Source organism: Idiotropiscis lumnitzeri, chromosome 2 (assembly GCF_059441095.1).
Source record: "Idiotropiscis lumnitzeri isolate Australia: NSW breed Sydney's pygmy pipehorse chromosome 2, RoL_Ilum_1.0, whole genome shotgun sequence".
NCBI lineage: Eukaryota > Metazoa > Chordata > Actinopteri > Syngnathiformes > Syngnathidae > Idiotropiscis > Idiotropiscis lumnitzeri.
In genome coordinates, this window is record NC_142392.1 from 15,895,777 (window position 1) to 15,911,838 (window position 16,062).

General features: G+C 43.1%; 1 protein-coding gene across 1 annotated transcript; it reads right to left on the bottom strand.

The window, feature by feature from the left end:
* Positions 1-3,496: 3,496 nt before the first annotated feature.
* LOC148341794 (uncharacterized) lies at positions 3,497-14,824 on the bottom strand. Its single transcript, XM_088288382.1, has 5 exons — positions 14,366-14,824; positions 5,600-5,791; positions 5,365-5,518; positions 5,097-5,282; positions 3,497-4,935 (listed from the first exon to the last, which is right to left on the bottom strand). The coding sequence occupies exons 1-5, from the start codon at positions 14,622-14,624 to the stop codon at positions 4,593-4,595; spliced, it is 1,134 nt and encodes a 377-aa protein (XP_088144508.1). The 5' UTR covers positions 14,625-14,824; the 3' UTR covers positions 3,497-4,592.
* Positions 14,825-16,062: the final 1,238 nt, after the last annotated feature.

Genomic DNA, 16,062 nt, shown 5'->3' on the forward strand with positions numbered 1-16,062 from the left:
CAATTTCTCAGGGCTCACCTCACGACCAATCAGGACTCACCGTTTTTCCCGAAGCTGAGCCATGATTGGTCATTCGCCAGAGCCCTGAGCAACTCGGATGTCATTTTCAGTCAAAAGTAAGGGACATCCACAAAATAAACAAAATGGCCGCCTCCTGAGCTGTACAAAAACGGGTTGATTTTACCGCTTAACTCGTATTCCGCAAAAGCAATATTGATCAGAATGGCGTGTTTGGGCTTGCGGGGCTGCATAAAACATATTCTTGTTCGGAAATATTTTGGGTTGACTTCCCCTTTAAACAAGGAATATTGATTGATGTAATGCAATTTTCAAAACAAATGCCATAATCAAAACTGCATCCAATATAAAAGTATGTACATGTGGAAATAAAATTCCTGGTTTAGCTTTATTAGGTGAACCTGCCATATAATCCAAAAGCTATAAATGCATTTTTTAATTTAGAAATGCACTTTATTTTTGGAAATTATATAATGAACTAACTGCATCAAATACTCCACCTTTAAAAAAAAAAAAAAAAAATTAAAAAAATGCCGATGGCAAATATATACAGGAAAGCTGATTAAAAACGCCTCTCATATCATTTCAAAACATTTTTTAAGTTTCACCTTCCTGGGGCGCTTCACTCTGAACCAGGGGCGGCGCTATGTGGTGGGGTGGCCGTGCCCTCCGCCCCCACTTTCTGCCCCCCCCACACACATTTAGGAGAAGATTTTGATACATTTCATTACTTTCACACCAGAGCACGCAAACAAGGCACAGTTGTCAACATTTATTTTACCATCCGCAGTCATGGATTCATTAAATAAAATCACAGAGAAACTATCCCCTGAATGTAAATCACAAAGGTGCTCGTGATACAATTCCCTGCGCACTGCAGGTCTTCCCCGCCAGGCAAAAGATTTGCTTCGCCTTGGCGAGGTAAAAGAAAGGCCCTATGAGCACGCCGAGCTTTGGAAACAACTGACACAGATGATACACATAACACTCCACTTGGTGTACTTCCCTCCTACCGTAGACGGACATAATGAGTAAAGGGATCAAGGCGCAAACGGGCATGTAGGCAAGCACAGCGGGCACCACCACGGTTAGCACGTTCGCCACCGCTCGTATCTTGACGGGTGACCCGGCGTGGTTGCCTCTTGTGTATGCTGGGCTTTGTTGGCGGAGGGACAGGACCACACCTATGAGGCTGGCAAACATGACGTAGAAGAGGCACGAGATGAGGATGCACACGGGCACGAGCATATAAGACACGTCCTTGATAAGACCTGCGCAAAACAAATGGAAAGGATATGTCACGACAAAAGTGGACGTCAACGCGACTTATCTAAAGCAAACAGGGTCTTAAACTAGTGATTTTAAATCAGCGCTGTTGTTAAACCCAGCTCCGGTAGAGTAGCTCACTTTGAAACATTCATTCATGCCATCGTCACATCTCAACTGGATTCGCGTAATGCACTTGATTTTGGACTCGGCCAATCCTCCATCAAGTAAATCCAGTCGGTCCAAAATACTGCTCGCCTCTTGACTGTCTCCCTGTACATTTTCTCGTTCTTTTTAGGATTCTATTTGTTTTCAAAACTTTAAATGGTCTCGCCCCATCTGACCTCTCTGTGCTCCTCCACCCTTCTGCGGAACAGACGCTATTAGATGCACAGAGAACTAAGCGAAGGCGCAGAGGGGAACGAGCCCTTCCCTTGACTTCCTGCTAAATGTTAGGCGAGCACCGTCGCGTCCCATTTTTAAAATTTGTCTTGAACGAATTTGTATTTTTGGGCTTTTGACTCGGTTTGAGACTTTGGTTTTTGGTTTTACTGTTTTACTGTCGTCATTATAATTCATTCACTGCCATTGACGGCTCTAGACGTCAAAAATCCATTTTATTTTCTCGGCTGGTAGTGAATGAGTTTTGTTTTATTGCTTGTTGTCCTATGACTTACTTTTGCTCCAGCACTTTGCATACCGCGGTGGTTGTCTTAAAGTGCTTTATGAATACAGTTACGTTTATTCGAGTTACTTGGATCCTAAACAGAACTTACCCGAAAGTAGGCAGAAGGAAAATGTGAGTGCCCACACCACACTGGACACGGCAAAGTAGTACTCCCACTTTCGCAGTTTCAGGTACAGCACGGGTCGGACCACGGCCAGGTAGCGCTCGATACACATGCAGGTCAACAGCAAAGGGCAACCGATCCAGTTGAACATTCCAAACATGTTTTCTGCCTTGTTGATGGAGGTGTGGTAGGTAAGATTGGTTTCTGGATGCGAGACAGTTTTGGAAGATGATGATGTCAAGAACAAAACATTTTACATGCGAGTCATTCATTGTGGTTTTGTCCGCGTCCAATCAAAAGCAGGAGAAAGCACAAACGAGCGCTCCAGTTGTTGTGAAATGCGCTATATAAATAAAAATTAATTGTATTATAAATATATTTTCAGTTTGTTTGTTTTTTCTGTAAATTTGAAAGTAGCATCGTGAAATCAGGAATTATTTCAATAGCCTCGTTTTTGATAAAAAAAAGATTCACTGTCATTCCTCTTCCATCCTGCTTTTTACACTTACAGAAAGTAATGGCTTTCATTTGATTTGATTTGATAACATTCATCATTTTCTTTTCCAAAGCCAAACTTGCGGCCCTCCCTTATAGGAGCAAAGTTTCGGCACGCTCACCTGTCGCATTTTTCAGAACCGTAAAGGGATCAAAAGCACAGGAGAATGGTAAAAAACTGATGAATAGGAAATCCATCACGACAAGGTTCATGCCAAGGACCTAGGAGACAGAGACCTTGCTGTAAAATTAATTTTAGAAGATAAAAAAAAAAAAATAGGAATGCAACTGACCTTTGAGGCAGAATTTGACTTCATCTCCCGATGAAGTAACCAAAACAGGATTCCGTTGCCCGTTCCTCCTACGACCAGGATGAAAATATTGGCGGACAACCAAATGTTCTCCCAGATTTCGCTTTGGCAGAATAATTCCACTTCATAAAGACTGCTGGGTTTTTTGAGGGAAGTCATCATCTGGATGTCGGCAAAGTCACAAAGAGACTTGCACACTTGGAATAATGACAAATTCTGAAGATCGTTTCGAAAAGAAATTCAATGCAAAATGTGCGTTGATGCATCAAAGTGCTCTTGTCTATATTTCGGATCTGCCTCCTAAAATGGCCGACAGGCGCAAAAAAGCAAATGAGCAGGTGTTAGGTTGTTGTTTTTTTTTTTGCCTTGAATGCAAAGTGGTATGTTGTTATTCTAACTCTTTTTCTTTGCATTGCCAGTGTGTTTTGTTGTCATGCCAAACATTAACATGGCCCCCCAAAAAATTGTGCTTTTTATTTAATTTATTTATTTTTTTAAACCGCCGCACCAAACCCAGCAGGGAAAGGACACATAATCAATTATGTGGACTAGATTAGACTTTTGTAGTTCAATTAGAGCCAGGTTTAGCCTGGGTTGTTACGGAGAGTCTTGTCAACCCGTGAGTCATTTATTTTTATTATATTAGGTGTTCGTGTCACACAACTTTGTTGTACTTCAAAGTACTTTTCATTTCAATTCTGGACTTTGAGTAGATTTTCCACGTTTGGTCGTTTTTGTTTCGTTTCATCACATTAAAAACACGTACGACGCGGTTGAAGATAAAAAAAAAAAAAAAAAAAAATGCTTTTATTGCACACTCACATGATCATAAAGATGTTAAAATGAACCACATGTAGTTGAAAACTGACCATTTCTCCTTACAAAAAAAAGTGCAAATTTAATAGTGTGGCTACTTTAGTGCGATTATTTACAAATAAAAAGCCCCACTGATAAAGTGACTAAAGTAACAGTATTTTTTTTTTTTGGTAAATTATGATACAAGGACATCGTAAAATAAACAAAAGTCTTGCTCCGTATTCAGTGCAGCACCTTCACAGTCTGTCTCAAAGCAACTTCTTGAAGTTTTACTTTTTTTTTTTTTTTTTTCATATTCACAAAATTGGTAGCAAAGCACACAAGGAGCCGTTTTAGGGATTTGATGTCCCGCCGTTCTTATGACAAACTGAAAGGGATGATAAGCAAATGCAGGGTCAAGTATGTAGAGAAGACAAATTTTTAGGGTTCCCAAGAAGTGGTAGTCGGTAAACAACCACAGTGCAGCTCAGCTTTTTGCTAGTATTGTCAAGACGTCGTTTTATTGTTTTAAATGATGTTATGCTTGATTTGTATTTTATATGTGGTTGGTTTTTAAAGTGCCTGTAAATAAAGCTGAATTGAGTTAGTGTAAAATGTGAGTCGAGTCAATTTTGCCGATTATGGGTATTTTCAGTATTTATGTGATGATAACCATCTATTAACTAAAATATGGCGGACACCCCGAGCATCTTTGTTGTTCCGCTCAACTGACTGAGCTCCGGAAACAAAACCCTGCTTGACTTCGGTTTGACTCCAAGAGGAGAAGAAGTCCGGCTTGCATGCACGAATCGGAAAAGTTGGAAAGTATCGGCCGTGACGACTGGTCTGCGCACATGGGACGGCGCTCCCCTCCCGCGATTTTCTTCGGCCTCTGTTCAGGAGGCAAGAGGGAAGCTCATTGCCACGGTTGCTGCGGCCTCGGGTTGGGATTGGGGTAGATGGGCGCCGGGACTGGCTGGTGGAACGGCGGAACCGACGTGTTGGGGTTGGGCGGGTACGTCGGCGTTGGGTACTGGCCCATGAGGTGAGCTTGAGAGTGGGCGGTCGTGCGGGCCGGCGTGGAAGAAGAGGAAGACGTCGGGAGGTGGAGATAGAGCGGGGCCGAGGGAGCCGACGGGGCGGACGGTGCTGAGGGGGCGGTCGGGGGCAGGACCCTCTGGAGGACCACGTGCGGGTAGAGCTGGGAGTCGGAGCGGTAGACGCCAGGCGGGGCGGCTTTCAGCAGACTCTCCTGACTCCTGTATGGAGTTCAAAAGAGGAGAAAAAACAGAGATGGTAGACCAAACGGTCCACAAAGTCCCCAAGTCACAATTTAAAAAAATGTTCTCTGAAAGTTCTGAGTTGAGTGGATTCCTATTGAGCCTGTTAAATGAGTCTCGAAAGACTTTGGTTTTTCTACCTCTGATATCCTCTGTTCTCGTATCCGCCGAGGCCTCCGGTCAGGTAGAGTGGGCTGTCCGGTGCCAGACGGGGGTTCATCCTCTGGGACAGATGGAAGATCTTAGGAGGAGGGAAGGCCTCCCATTCGCCGCCTTCTCTGTCCAGCCATCGCTCACTGCGGCGGGCTGAGCGCTTTCCCCTGCGTCTGCGAACAAGGACAGTTTAGTCCCGAGTCAGAGATGGGCACTTGACCTTCTTTTGCCGGTCAGTCCCCCGCCCTCACTCACCTAGCCCGAACGTCTTTTTTGGCTTTCTTCTTGCTGGATCGTTCCTGTAGACAGCATACAAGGAAGGACAACGACATAGCGAGGATGACAACGCCGCTCACTACCGACGCCAACACCGCCACTCTCAAGCCGCGGTCCTCTGGTCTGGGGATGGCTGGCGGTAAAAAAAATAACAAATAATAATATCCAGTGCTCTTATATATTTGGACCCTTGAATCGTACACTGGAGCCTCACCCTCACACACAGGCAAGTAGTTGCTCCACTGTGCTTTTCCATTGCGGACGTTGCAGTCGATTTTGTCGCTGCCCACTAGCTGGTAGCCCCCGCGGCACCAGAAGGCCAACACGCTGCCCACCGACACCCCGGTTCCGCTCTCCACGTAGAACGAGCCCCGGCGCGGAGGCAGGACGGGGATACAGGACAGGCCTGAGGAGGCAAAATAAACCAAAAATGTCACAAAATGTGTATTTATACCCGTTTTTTTTTTTTTTTATTCTCATCTCTTGCTACTTCCATTTAACCAGCAAATTTTTTCATCGCTCTTATGTTCTTTATTGTGCTTTTCCGTGTTGCAACTAGAAGCCCGAGTGTCTGTTTTCTACTCAGGCGTTGGCACTTAACATGGGAGACATGGTGATACTGTACACGGAGGGAAGGAAAGCGCTATTTTTATCTTCCTTATGCTGCAATCCAAAAAAACTGCTCCGAGGTCTCGTGATACAGCCGCTATTGTTAGACGGTCCCGGGACCTTGCATTGCTAAAATCGTGTAGCTTGATATGTTATTGATTAGTGTTGAGTTGCAGCTGTTAGCCATGGAATTATTCTTAAAAAAAACAAAACAAAAAAACGGTTCATACAAGTCCATAACTTTTGCGGACCGGCAACCGGTGATTTGCTCGCACTTGTCTCAATGCTAACAGCTAGCTGCTAGCCAGTAGTAGCCACTAACGCCTGAGACTTGTGTGCCTTGTCGGCGTGATTAACTAGCAGTTTGTTAGCGGCGTGTTCGTTGTCTGAAACGACGGTGTCGAGACAAGAGCCTGAAAAAAAATATCCTTTCGCATTCATTTGAGGACTCGTTTGCCAAAATGCTCACATAAATGCGACTTATGTGATCCATGTGGGGTTTCAACGTCTTCTGCTGCTCTCTCTCTGTCTCTGTCTCTGTCTCTCTCTCTCGCTCGCTCGCTCGCTCTTTCTCTCTCTCTCTCTCCCGCTCTCGCTCTCGCTCTCTCTCTCTCTCTCTCTCTCTCTCTCTGTGTGTGCAATAATTTTATCAGGCTAACGATCGAATGCATGCTGTAAATACACATCATAATCTATTGCAGTATCTTTTTAAAACGACCTTCAACTCTATAAGAGATTGTGTTACCATTACATTCTCTCGATGGAAATGTTTGCCCCTGGAGTGGCTCCTCTTTGCATGCAACGTAGCGCAACTCTGCTTACTTTGTGCATGGCGAACCGATGCTAATTAGCGTGGCGAGCGTCCTCTCAAACGCGGTGTCGGCTTCACTAATTCCGCTTCTAATGAGTAACAGCCGGAGGGGCGCGATGTGTGCGATGCTGTGTTGCTCTGTCAGAATGAGATGAATCCGTTGTGTACGCTATATGACATATCGGTGTGGGCAAACTACGGCCCGGGGGCCACATGCGGCCCGTTAAACGTTTGAATCCGGCCCGCCGAACTTGAAAAAATTTCAATGAATAACCCTTGCTCATGTTTTTATTTTTTTAAGACATAAATATTGTTGTAATGCTTTCTTAACACTCCATCCATCTGCTCCTGGGCCGGCCCCTTTGTCAAATTTTAGAACCCATTGTGGCCCGTGTAAGCCGACATTGTGTTTAAGACCCCGTGAACATGCGAGCTGCCCTCCGCTGATTATAGGAGCGACAGATGGGGGGATTTCTGCTGCCGGGGAGATTCTGAGAGAGGATCCCGTCATCCTGTGTGAGGATGACGGCGTCATCCCCTCCCTGTTTTTCTTCTTGCTCTCACACACATAAACACACACGAAGGCACACGCAGCCATCACGTGCAGCATGGCCGGTTGATTGCACGGCAACAAGGACGCGCTGACTCAGTGTTTAGAGGACAGAACTGTCCACATGAACATGTTTTTGAAGCGTGGAGCTACCAATATGGATTAAAAAAAAATTGACCAGCAAATTGGAATTGATTTGCAAATTTGTTTGGATGTATTTACAGTTTGTATTTTAAAAGGTATTTTTGGGCTAAATGCTACAAACGTAGCATTTATTCCATAACGAACAATGCTCGCGTCATTTTCACACCTATTGGTATAACGTACGCCAAATATTATTTTTTTTTTTAAGTACGCGCGTCGAGACTCGTGGCATTATGGGAAAAATGCTATGTTTGTAGCACTTAGCCTACAAGTACATTTGAACGTGTACGTTCAAACGCATTTAAATGCGTCCTTGAAATTTCTTTTGCACATATTTGCCTGTTAATTTTTTTTTTAAATCCACATTGGCAGTTCCATGCTTCCGTCAGATTGTGACTTAATATACGATTATTCTCTCAAGGCCCCCCCTTCCCTTGTACGTTTTTAAACTGCAGAGCTAGTTTAATGCTAACTCAAAATGTAAAACACCATAGGCTGCGAACAAAATTAGTAGTGTTGTTCGAGACAACTTTTTTTCAAACAAATACCAGGATAAGTATTCACAGTTTGGTAAGTCACCGATACCAAGTACCGATACCTCTAAAACTTTTGTTATATAAAAATTAATTTCACACAACGAATTTTGAACTAAGACCTTTATTTCTGATACAGATGACGATTCGCCGATGTGTTAGTCAGATTTTTTTTTTCTTGTATAAAAAAAAACCCGACGATATTAAATTATTCTTTCATGTGAAAGCCTGGTTTTGATTCCAATTGTAACGCTTTCTTTCAGAAAATGCATCCATAACGTTAAAGTCTCAATAATAGATTTTGAATAATCAACATATTCTACGCTTTGTGTATGTGAAGAGAATGTTTGTGTGAATGTGCATCCCTTGAGCCACCCCCACACACACACACACACACACACTTGCCATCACTGCTGTAAAGCCGCATCCATTATTGAATGTATTACGTGACTGTGTGTGTTTTAAGACTCTGCTGCTACGCCATCGCGGGTAAACTCATTTGCTATCCCACCGGCGGAGGCCATGCAGGATGAATGAAAAGGGAGAATTTAATGCCGAAAAGATTGAGAACGCGCTCTCGCCGGGTAACCTTTGTGTGGGAGTTGTCGAGATGTTTGCGTTTTTACGCGTTGTTATTCTTTCCTATTCAGTGGCAAAACCTGGAAACCCCACACAAACAACCAAAAATTCATTTGATCCGCCTTGCAAACCTCCAATTGAACCCAGGCCCATATTTTTATGATGGAAAAATCTCACAGCATGCCACCAAAAAAAAAAAGATTTTGATGAACATTTTTTTTTTTTAAAGAGCTTCAAGTTGCTTCCCTCATAATTGATGTCAAACTAAACTTAAAACAAAGATGAGAGTGGCTTTTGTATTTCAAACAACCACATAACTTTGCTTTCATGTCAGCTATCTTAATGAAAACACTTTCCGGAAAATGCCATAGACAGGCTAATGAATAGCATCGGTGTTGCTGGGTCATAAATCTATAAGCGAGAAATATTTTAGCAGAAATAGTGGAGCAACCTATGGAGACATATGACAATACTCACAGGCATATATTCTTTATGCTCTGCAAAGAGCAACCAATATTATTGTGGCTAACTCGGGAATCGTATTCGACTGCCCCCAAGTGGCTAATGCACACAAATCAAAAGGAGCTGCACAAAATGCATTGAATTGGAGGGAAAAGGTGCCAAAACTGTTGAAATTTAATTCTATAGAAGTATTTTTGTTATTAAAAAGCACGTAAAAAAATTGCTGTATTTTTTTTCCCCCCAGAGGCTGGAAACAGATTAATGGCATTTTCATTCATTTGAATATGGCAAGATGATTTTTGAGATGAACAAAATGCTGTGCCGGGTCACTTTTCCCTTCTTAACTGATTTACTGCCAGTAGTGTACCTTTTGACGTATAAATCCGTCAATGGGAGTGAATGAGTTAATGGCTGAAAATCAACTAAGTCAGACTATACTGCTGAGAGTCAAAGTTGACGCAGATGGGAGATGGCATTCCTGCCTAACAGGAGACTTGCTTCACATCACTTTTGTGTTACTTGCCTCCGCATGAGTCGTCTTTCTTTTTCTTTTTTTTTTTTTTTTTTTGGGTGGTTGGGGGTTGGGGGCGGGTGATACGACCTCAAACCAACTTCTCCTCGCCATCACGGGGCGTATCTATTTCTGATGCGCTGTATCGCCATTCGCCGCCGATTACCTAATCGCGTGTGTGTGCGAACATGTGAGTCTCCCCGGCGCAACTGTCGGTTCAGTTGCTCGGAAAAATGCACACCCCGTGCTTAGCTGCTTTTGGGTCAAATAATGTGATCAGGTTGGTTGCCGGTTCTATCTCGTCCGATGGGTGTCAGGTGTTTGATAGGAAACAGAGCGTGAATGAGCGGGAAAAGGCTTAACACGCAACTGTGTTTGCAGAGAAGCTGTCTGAATATTCCCAGTTAGCTGTGGGAAAATAAAAGTCTACTTGGGTTGTAAACGACCCAGAAACTTGAGTTAGCTTGAATTAGACGTGATAGCTCAAAGATGGAGTTTTTGATTTGAAGGATTTGCCTCATGTTCCAATTCATTTGCTCTTAATTTGAAAAGAAAAAATGTACTGTTCCTGTCAGCGTCCAACATGAAAAGCTAAAGCCACCTAGTGGCAGAAAAATTACCTCGACACAAATGGGACTCGATGTTTTGCACTCCTTTTAATTGCATAACATCAAATGACTTCGTAAATTACTATGGAATGACTGTCTCGATAAAATAAAAGATACAAGCATATTTGTATTAAGTTATTTAATTTTTGTCCAGTTTTATGGCCATAGTATGAAAAATGATTTATTGTACTTGCGGGACATATATAAAATGTGTGGTCAATTTGTAGGGCTCCCTCTAGTGGTCATTGAAAGAATCAACGAATTAAACAAATGAAATGGACGCATAAAAATTGCAATTCAGTTGTATTTAACTTTAATCTTCAACTGTTTAAAACATTTCAATGCACTCGAGTACACTTTTGTTTTTTTTTTGTTTGTTTTCTGTCTAATTTCATAAGAATAACCCCACGCGCCTTTGTTAATGTGAGTCATGACTGTTCTATAAAATATTTTCCACATAATTTCTTGCTACTTATTTTGCGCAAATGAGTTTGAAAATCACACAGCTCTCAAATTCAATAAAACGCCATCCAAACAGAAAAAAAATCATTCCTGACACAAGGAAAAAAAAACATTTCAGCATATAAAGCCCTCATCAAAGTTACATGGCAAAGAGACAAGAGATCTTAAATTGCACTTTCTTCACCAGCTTGTTCGTGTCGCGAACTGAAAAAAATTCGACTAAAATTCTTCCTGACAAGGCATCATTTTCCATCAGCTGTTTTTGTCCATGAGAAGAAAAACATTTGGCCAATCAGATACCCGAAGAAAGTCTGCCAATACTTTGTCGCTGTCCGTGAAAAACCAAAAATGTTTTACTGTACCGCGCGCTGCTTGAATTATTCATCATAAAGGCTGCGAAAAGTATAATGGAGTGAAGATTCCTTATCGTGTGGGTTCTTATTCAATTATACAATATAGACTGTTATGACATTTGACAGCAAAATAAAAAAATAAGAAAAAAAAAAATATCAACGTCCAGGCGGCAGATTACACGAGGGCGTCCTCTGAACTCAAATGGACAGACGTAATTGGCTTCAAAAACTACAACCTGCTAATTGTGGGCGTGTCCGCGCGGTCGGTATTCCCGCGTGTTTCCGTGCCATTAACAGCTTTCCCGAAATAGCTCGGGATAGACAAAGGTAATTGGCTCGGAGATAATCACAAGGGATCCATTGAAACATTTGACATGGACGTTCGGCTGCCTGATGATTTTATTAGCGGAGGATAAGCAGCTTAGCGTTATCGTAATTGTGGATACCGTGCCTAAATCTAGCCATGGATTCTATCAATGGTGGGAAGTCCGAATAAATGTGGAAAAAAGTATCTGTTACGACATTTGAAAACAACATCAGTACTTTCTAATTCCTAAAAGACCGTTCTGACGAAGCAACATCAAGAAAGGTACGGTTGAGAACTTAATTTTGTCAAGAGGTATAAAATTTCAAATTATGTTATTTGCTAATTTATTCCTATTTTTTTGGGCGAGGGTCACAAACCACAAAAAGATGGTGCAATTGTCAAGGAAGAAGCAGATTACCACAATTTGCTATTTTGAGAGACTGATCACCCCAATCACAGACTGCTGACCGAGACTCTCCGCACTTCGCTTTAATCAGAGCAAATATTGGATAGAATTGACAGCCTAAAGTCGTAACAACTTTTTTGCGCCTTTCCATAATTTCCTAAACATCCGTGGCAAAATCGGTGCCGCAAACTTTTTTTCCCCCCCACCAACGCCGATAAAAAACAATCAGCATAAGCTCATGCTTGACCAGATCAGGAGCCCGACCGCCTGCTAAGTAAGCGCTCGAGACCTCACAGGTGGATTTACACTAACTCTAAGTGTCACACACAAATACACACGCTGCCGAGGTTAATTGGAGGTGTTACCGTGTTAACGTGACGACCGCTGAATTAAGCCTTGGCTCAGCCGTAGCTTTTTTGCAGCGCTTCTATATGTTGCATCCGCTTGCACTATAATCCACCGTTTTCATAATATGAATAGTAGCCGACAGACGCCTTAAAGTGCTAGAAAATGTTCCAAAAATATGATTGCCACTGACATCTATTTTTCTAAGCGCTGCCTTTCCCGATAACTGTGAATTACAAGTGAGACCGTTTCGCTGCTGTGGGCTCGACCTGAGGAGACGAGTCGAATGGGCTTCAAATAAGACGGAGGGGGTGGGGGGGGGGCAAAGTCAACAAAATATGCACAGATGCTTTTAATGCTTGTGGGAATAAGACATTTATGCGACCATACTGTCGTGTTTTTCACACCTCTGGTATTTGGGACATTTCGGACATTTTGGAGCGGGCCTTTCGTGTGGGAATTCATGCATGTGGCAAGCGCAGCTGATCACATCGGTGTGTGTGTGTGTGTGTGTGTGTGTGTGTTATTAAAGCATAAAGTGCTTACAGCTTCTCTCACAGTTGCCGTTATGAAACAAGCAACTGTGTTTATTCTCTAAACCTTTAAGAAGATTGGTGTTGTTTCACTGCGTCCATTTGTAATATGAGTGTGTGTGTGTGTGTGTGTGTGTGTGAGAGAGGCACGTGAGCTTTGCATTTTGTCTCCTGCTGACGGCTATTTTGCCTCCACGTGAGCTGTGAGACAGGGCGGGCGGGCTGGCAGCAAGAGGAAAAAAAAAAAAGAATGCTGGGAAAAAGGGGGGAGAGGGGGAGTGGATAAGTGGGGATGAGAAGACAAAATGAGGAGACAGGGAAAAAAGGGACGAGGAAAGGAGGTTGCATTGGAGCAAGGAGGCGGGAAAAAACAAACCAAAAAAAAAAAAACGAGGCAGGCAGATGTTGGAGGACGGACTGGAGGAGAGGAGAAAAGCAGCTCATGCTCCACTTCGGACAATTGTCTTTAAACACGGCGGCACACACTCGTGCACTAAAACACGCGCCGACGCTTATCACTAAAAATCCCCGCCATGCACTCACTTCAACACAAAAACAAACACATCCCATAATACACACATGCACACGAGTTAAAACACACATTAAAAATCATACATACACGCCAAAAAAGTACATTCATTTGACATAGGCTGGCAGTGAATTCGTTTTAAACACGCACGCACACGCACACACACACACACACACATGGATGAAAACACACTCCGCAAAACACGCGCGAGCGAAAAAACACACCCATGCACTTTAAAATACACAAACACATTGTGCTAGAAAATACACGCACTAAAGCACACGCGCAAATACACGTGCACTAAAACTCATTCGTGCTCAAGCACACGCGTGCTAAAAACACACACATATGCACACACTCTAAAATACACTAAATCACGCACAAGCACGCACACGCTCATGAGCCGACACACACACACTAACACGCCCCCCTTGCACACCATCACGTGCGTTTGCACTTCTTTCATTTTAGAAGACATTGTCGACATTTACCGACGCGTCGCTGTCCAACCTGCAGCCTAAGCGCCTTATCTTTGACCGCAAGCATGAAAAATAAATGCCTCACCTCTGTTTCAACCCTTGATCCAAAAGTCCAACCTGTGATTCAAACACCCCCAGACTTAATCTTTGCCCCCCCCCTTGGAGGCGATGGAGCTTCTCCGAATCACTATCAGTATTGAAATGTCAATGGCCCAAAAAAAAAAAAAAATGGATCTGATTTATAACCCGGGAAAGGAATTATTTCCGGCTATTAAAAAAAAAAAAAATCCTGTAACTTTTAACGGCAAAAAAATTAACGTCGTGATTTAAAAAAAGTGATTTTCGGAAATCCAACTTCGTTTTTGTTATATTATTCTTTTAGTTTTTTAACTTCATTCTTGAAAAAAAAAAATCATTCTGACTGTGATATTTACGTGATAAATCACAATTTATAACAATGCTTTTAATCCGCCCTAAAGCTAAAATAGGGAGGGGTAATTGTTTTAGTTTGCTACCAGGTTGCAGGCTCCCTCTAGTGGTACGAGAAAGAATCACTGAATTAAATTTAATTCAAATTGACAACATTCAAAACAGGCAATACAATAAAACATATCAGAATGACGAGTGTAGCTATTCATACATTCGATTTAAATTAACTTAATCTAGGACAGTATCATTTTTTTTAAGTACAGTTCAGTTGTATTTCACTTTGAACTCCATAAAAAGCGCTTCCAAAAGTTTACCTAGCGACTGACTCACCTGAGTAGTTCCTCGTGGGAGTTTGCGTCTCCAACTCGGTCCGCACATCCGCCGCCGTCGCCGGCAGGTCCGGCTCCATCGGCAACATGGTGCCGTCCCACTCCCCCGGGGTTGGCGGCGGGGTCACGTCGGCAGTGGCGTTGCGCGAGTCCTCCGGGTTAAGTTCTGAGCCTCGGCTGCGAACCGCCGCGCATAGTAAAAGGCTCAGCAGCACCCAGACGCGGCGGCTCGGAGGAGCGAGTGCAACGATGGGAACCATGGAGACAAAGTGATGTGAGAGGATGAGTGGAGAAAGTTCACAGCATCAAGGTCACAAGTGTTGACCCCATCACTTCTTGGTTCCTTTTGCTGCAGGTCCTCGTTGGAAAATCCCATTCATGATGCTGGGCTGTAAAGCGGAGAAACAGTCAGTGTTTGTTTGCTATTCCCTTCCTTTCTCTCTCTCTCTCTCTCTCTCTCTCTCTCTCTCTTCCCCTCTCGGTCGCTCTCTCTCTCTCTCTCCCGCACGCTCGCTCACTCGCTCGCTCTCTCTCTCTCTCTCTCCCTCTCTCTCTCTCTTCCCCTCTCGCTCGCTCTCTCTCTCTCCCGCACGCTCGCTCACTCGCTCGCTCTCTCTCTCTCTCCCGCACGCTCGCTCGCTCTCTCCCTCTCTCTCTCTCTCTGTCTCTCTCTCTCTCTGGAACTTGTTCTCGGATCTCCAGCTGGGCCGACTGAGCTCTTGCGTAAGAGCCACTCGCCGACTGAGCTGCGCTGAGCTCTCGCTCATGCAGTGGCTGCGTGCTCGCACCGCTGTGACCCGCTCACGTGCTTTCACGCTAGCGAGGTGTCAAAACAGGTCGATGATGCTAGCGTCATTCTCGGTGACGATGAGGTATTTATTTATTTATTTTTAAAGAAGAAAGTCAACCCCAAAATATTCCTTTCGATAATATCTATATATTTGACTAATTCACACACGGCATTCAGATTGATATTATGTTGGTGGAATATGAGTTAAGCAGACTATTTTTAGCCATCAAGAGGCGGCCATTTTGTCGCTTTCTGCCGACTGAAAGTGACATCATAGTTGCTCAGTCAGGGCTCACCTAAACGTCCAATCACGGCTCACCTGTATTTTGAAGCTGAGCCATGATTGGTTGTTCCCTGAGCCCTGAGCAACTATGGTGTCATTTTCAACGAACGTGACAAAAATTTTCCTGCTTAACTGATATTTTACAATCGCAATATTCATCAGAATGTCATGTTTTGATTGGTGGGGCTACTTGGGACATATTGTTGCTAAGAAATTTTTGAGGTTGACGTCCCCTTTAAGCAGTACAGTGGAAGCCAAATATTTGAATAGTAAAAAAAAAAAAAATACATGAATAAATGTACTCTAAAAGTAGTAAACCAATTTTACATGAAAAATGGCATGACTACCACTTGGGTCAATCCTTGTGTCGCTTTTCTTTCTCTAAAAATTTTTGGGCAACAAAAAACACAAAAGTTGGGTCAAAGTGACCAAATTAGCATTCTGTCCTTCTATGAGCAGAAAAATTGATGTGGATTAAAAATTAATTTTTTTTTTTTTTTAAACAATGGTTTCTACAGCTTTGAAATAATTTCAACACACTTGGCTTGTCTTGTCAGCCAATAACGTCAAAATGACCCAAGTGAGGCAAGCAAGCGGGGCAGCGAGAGATGACACGAGAGTGGCA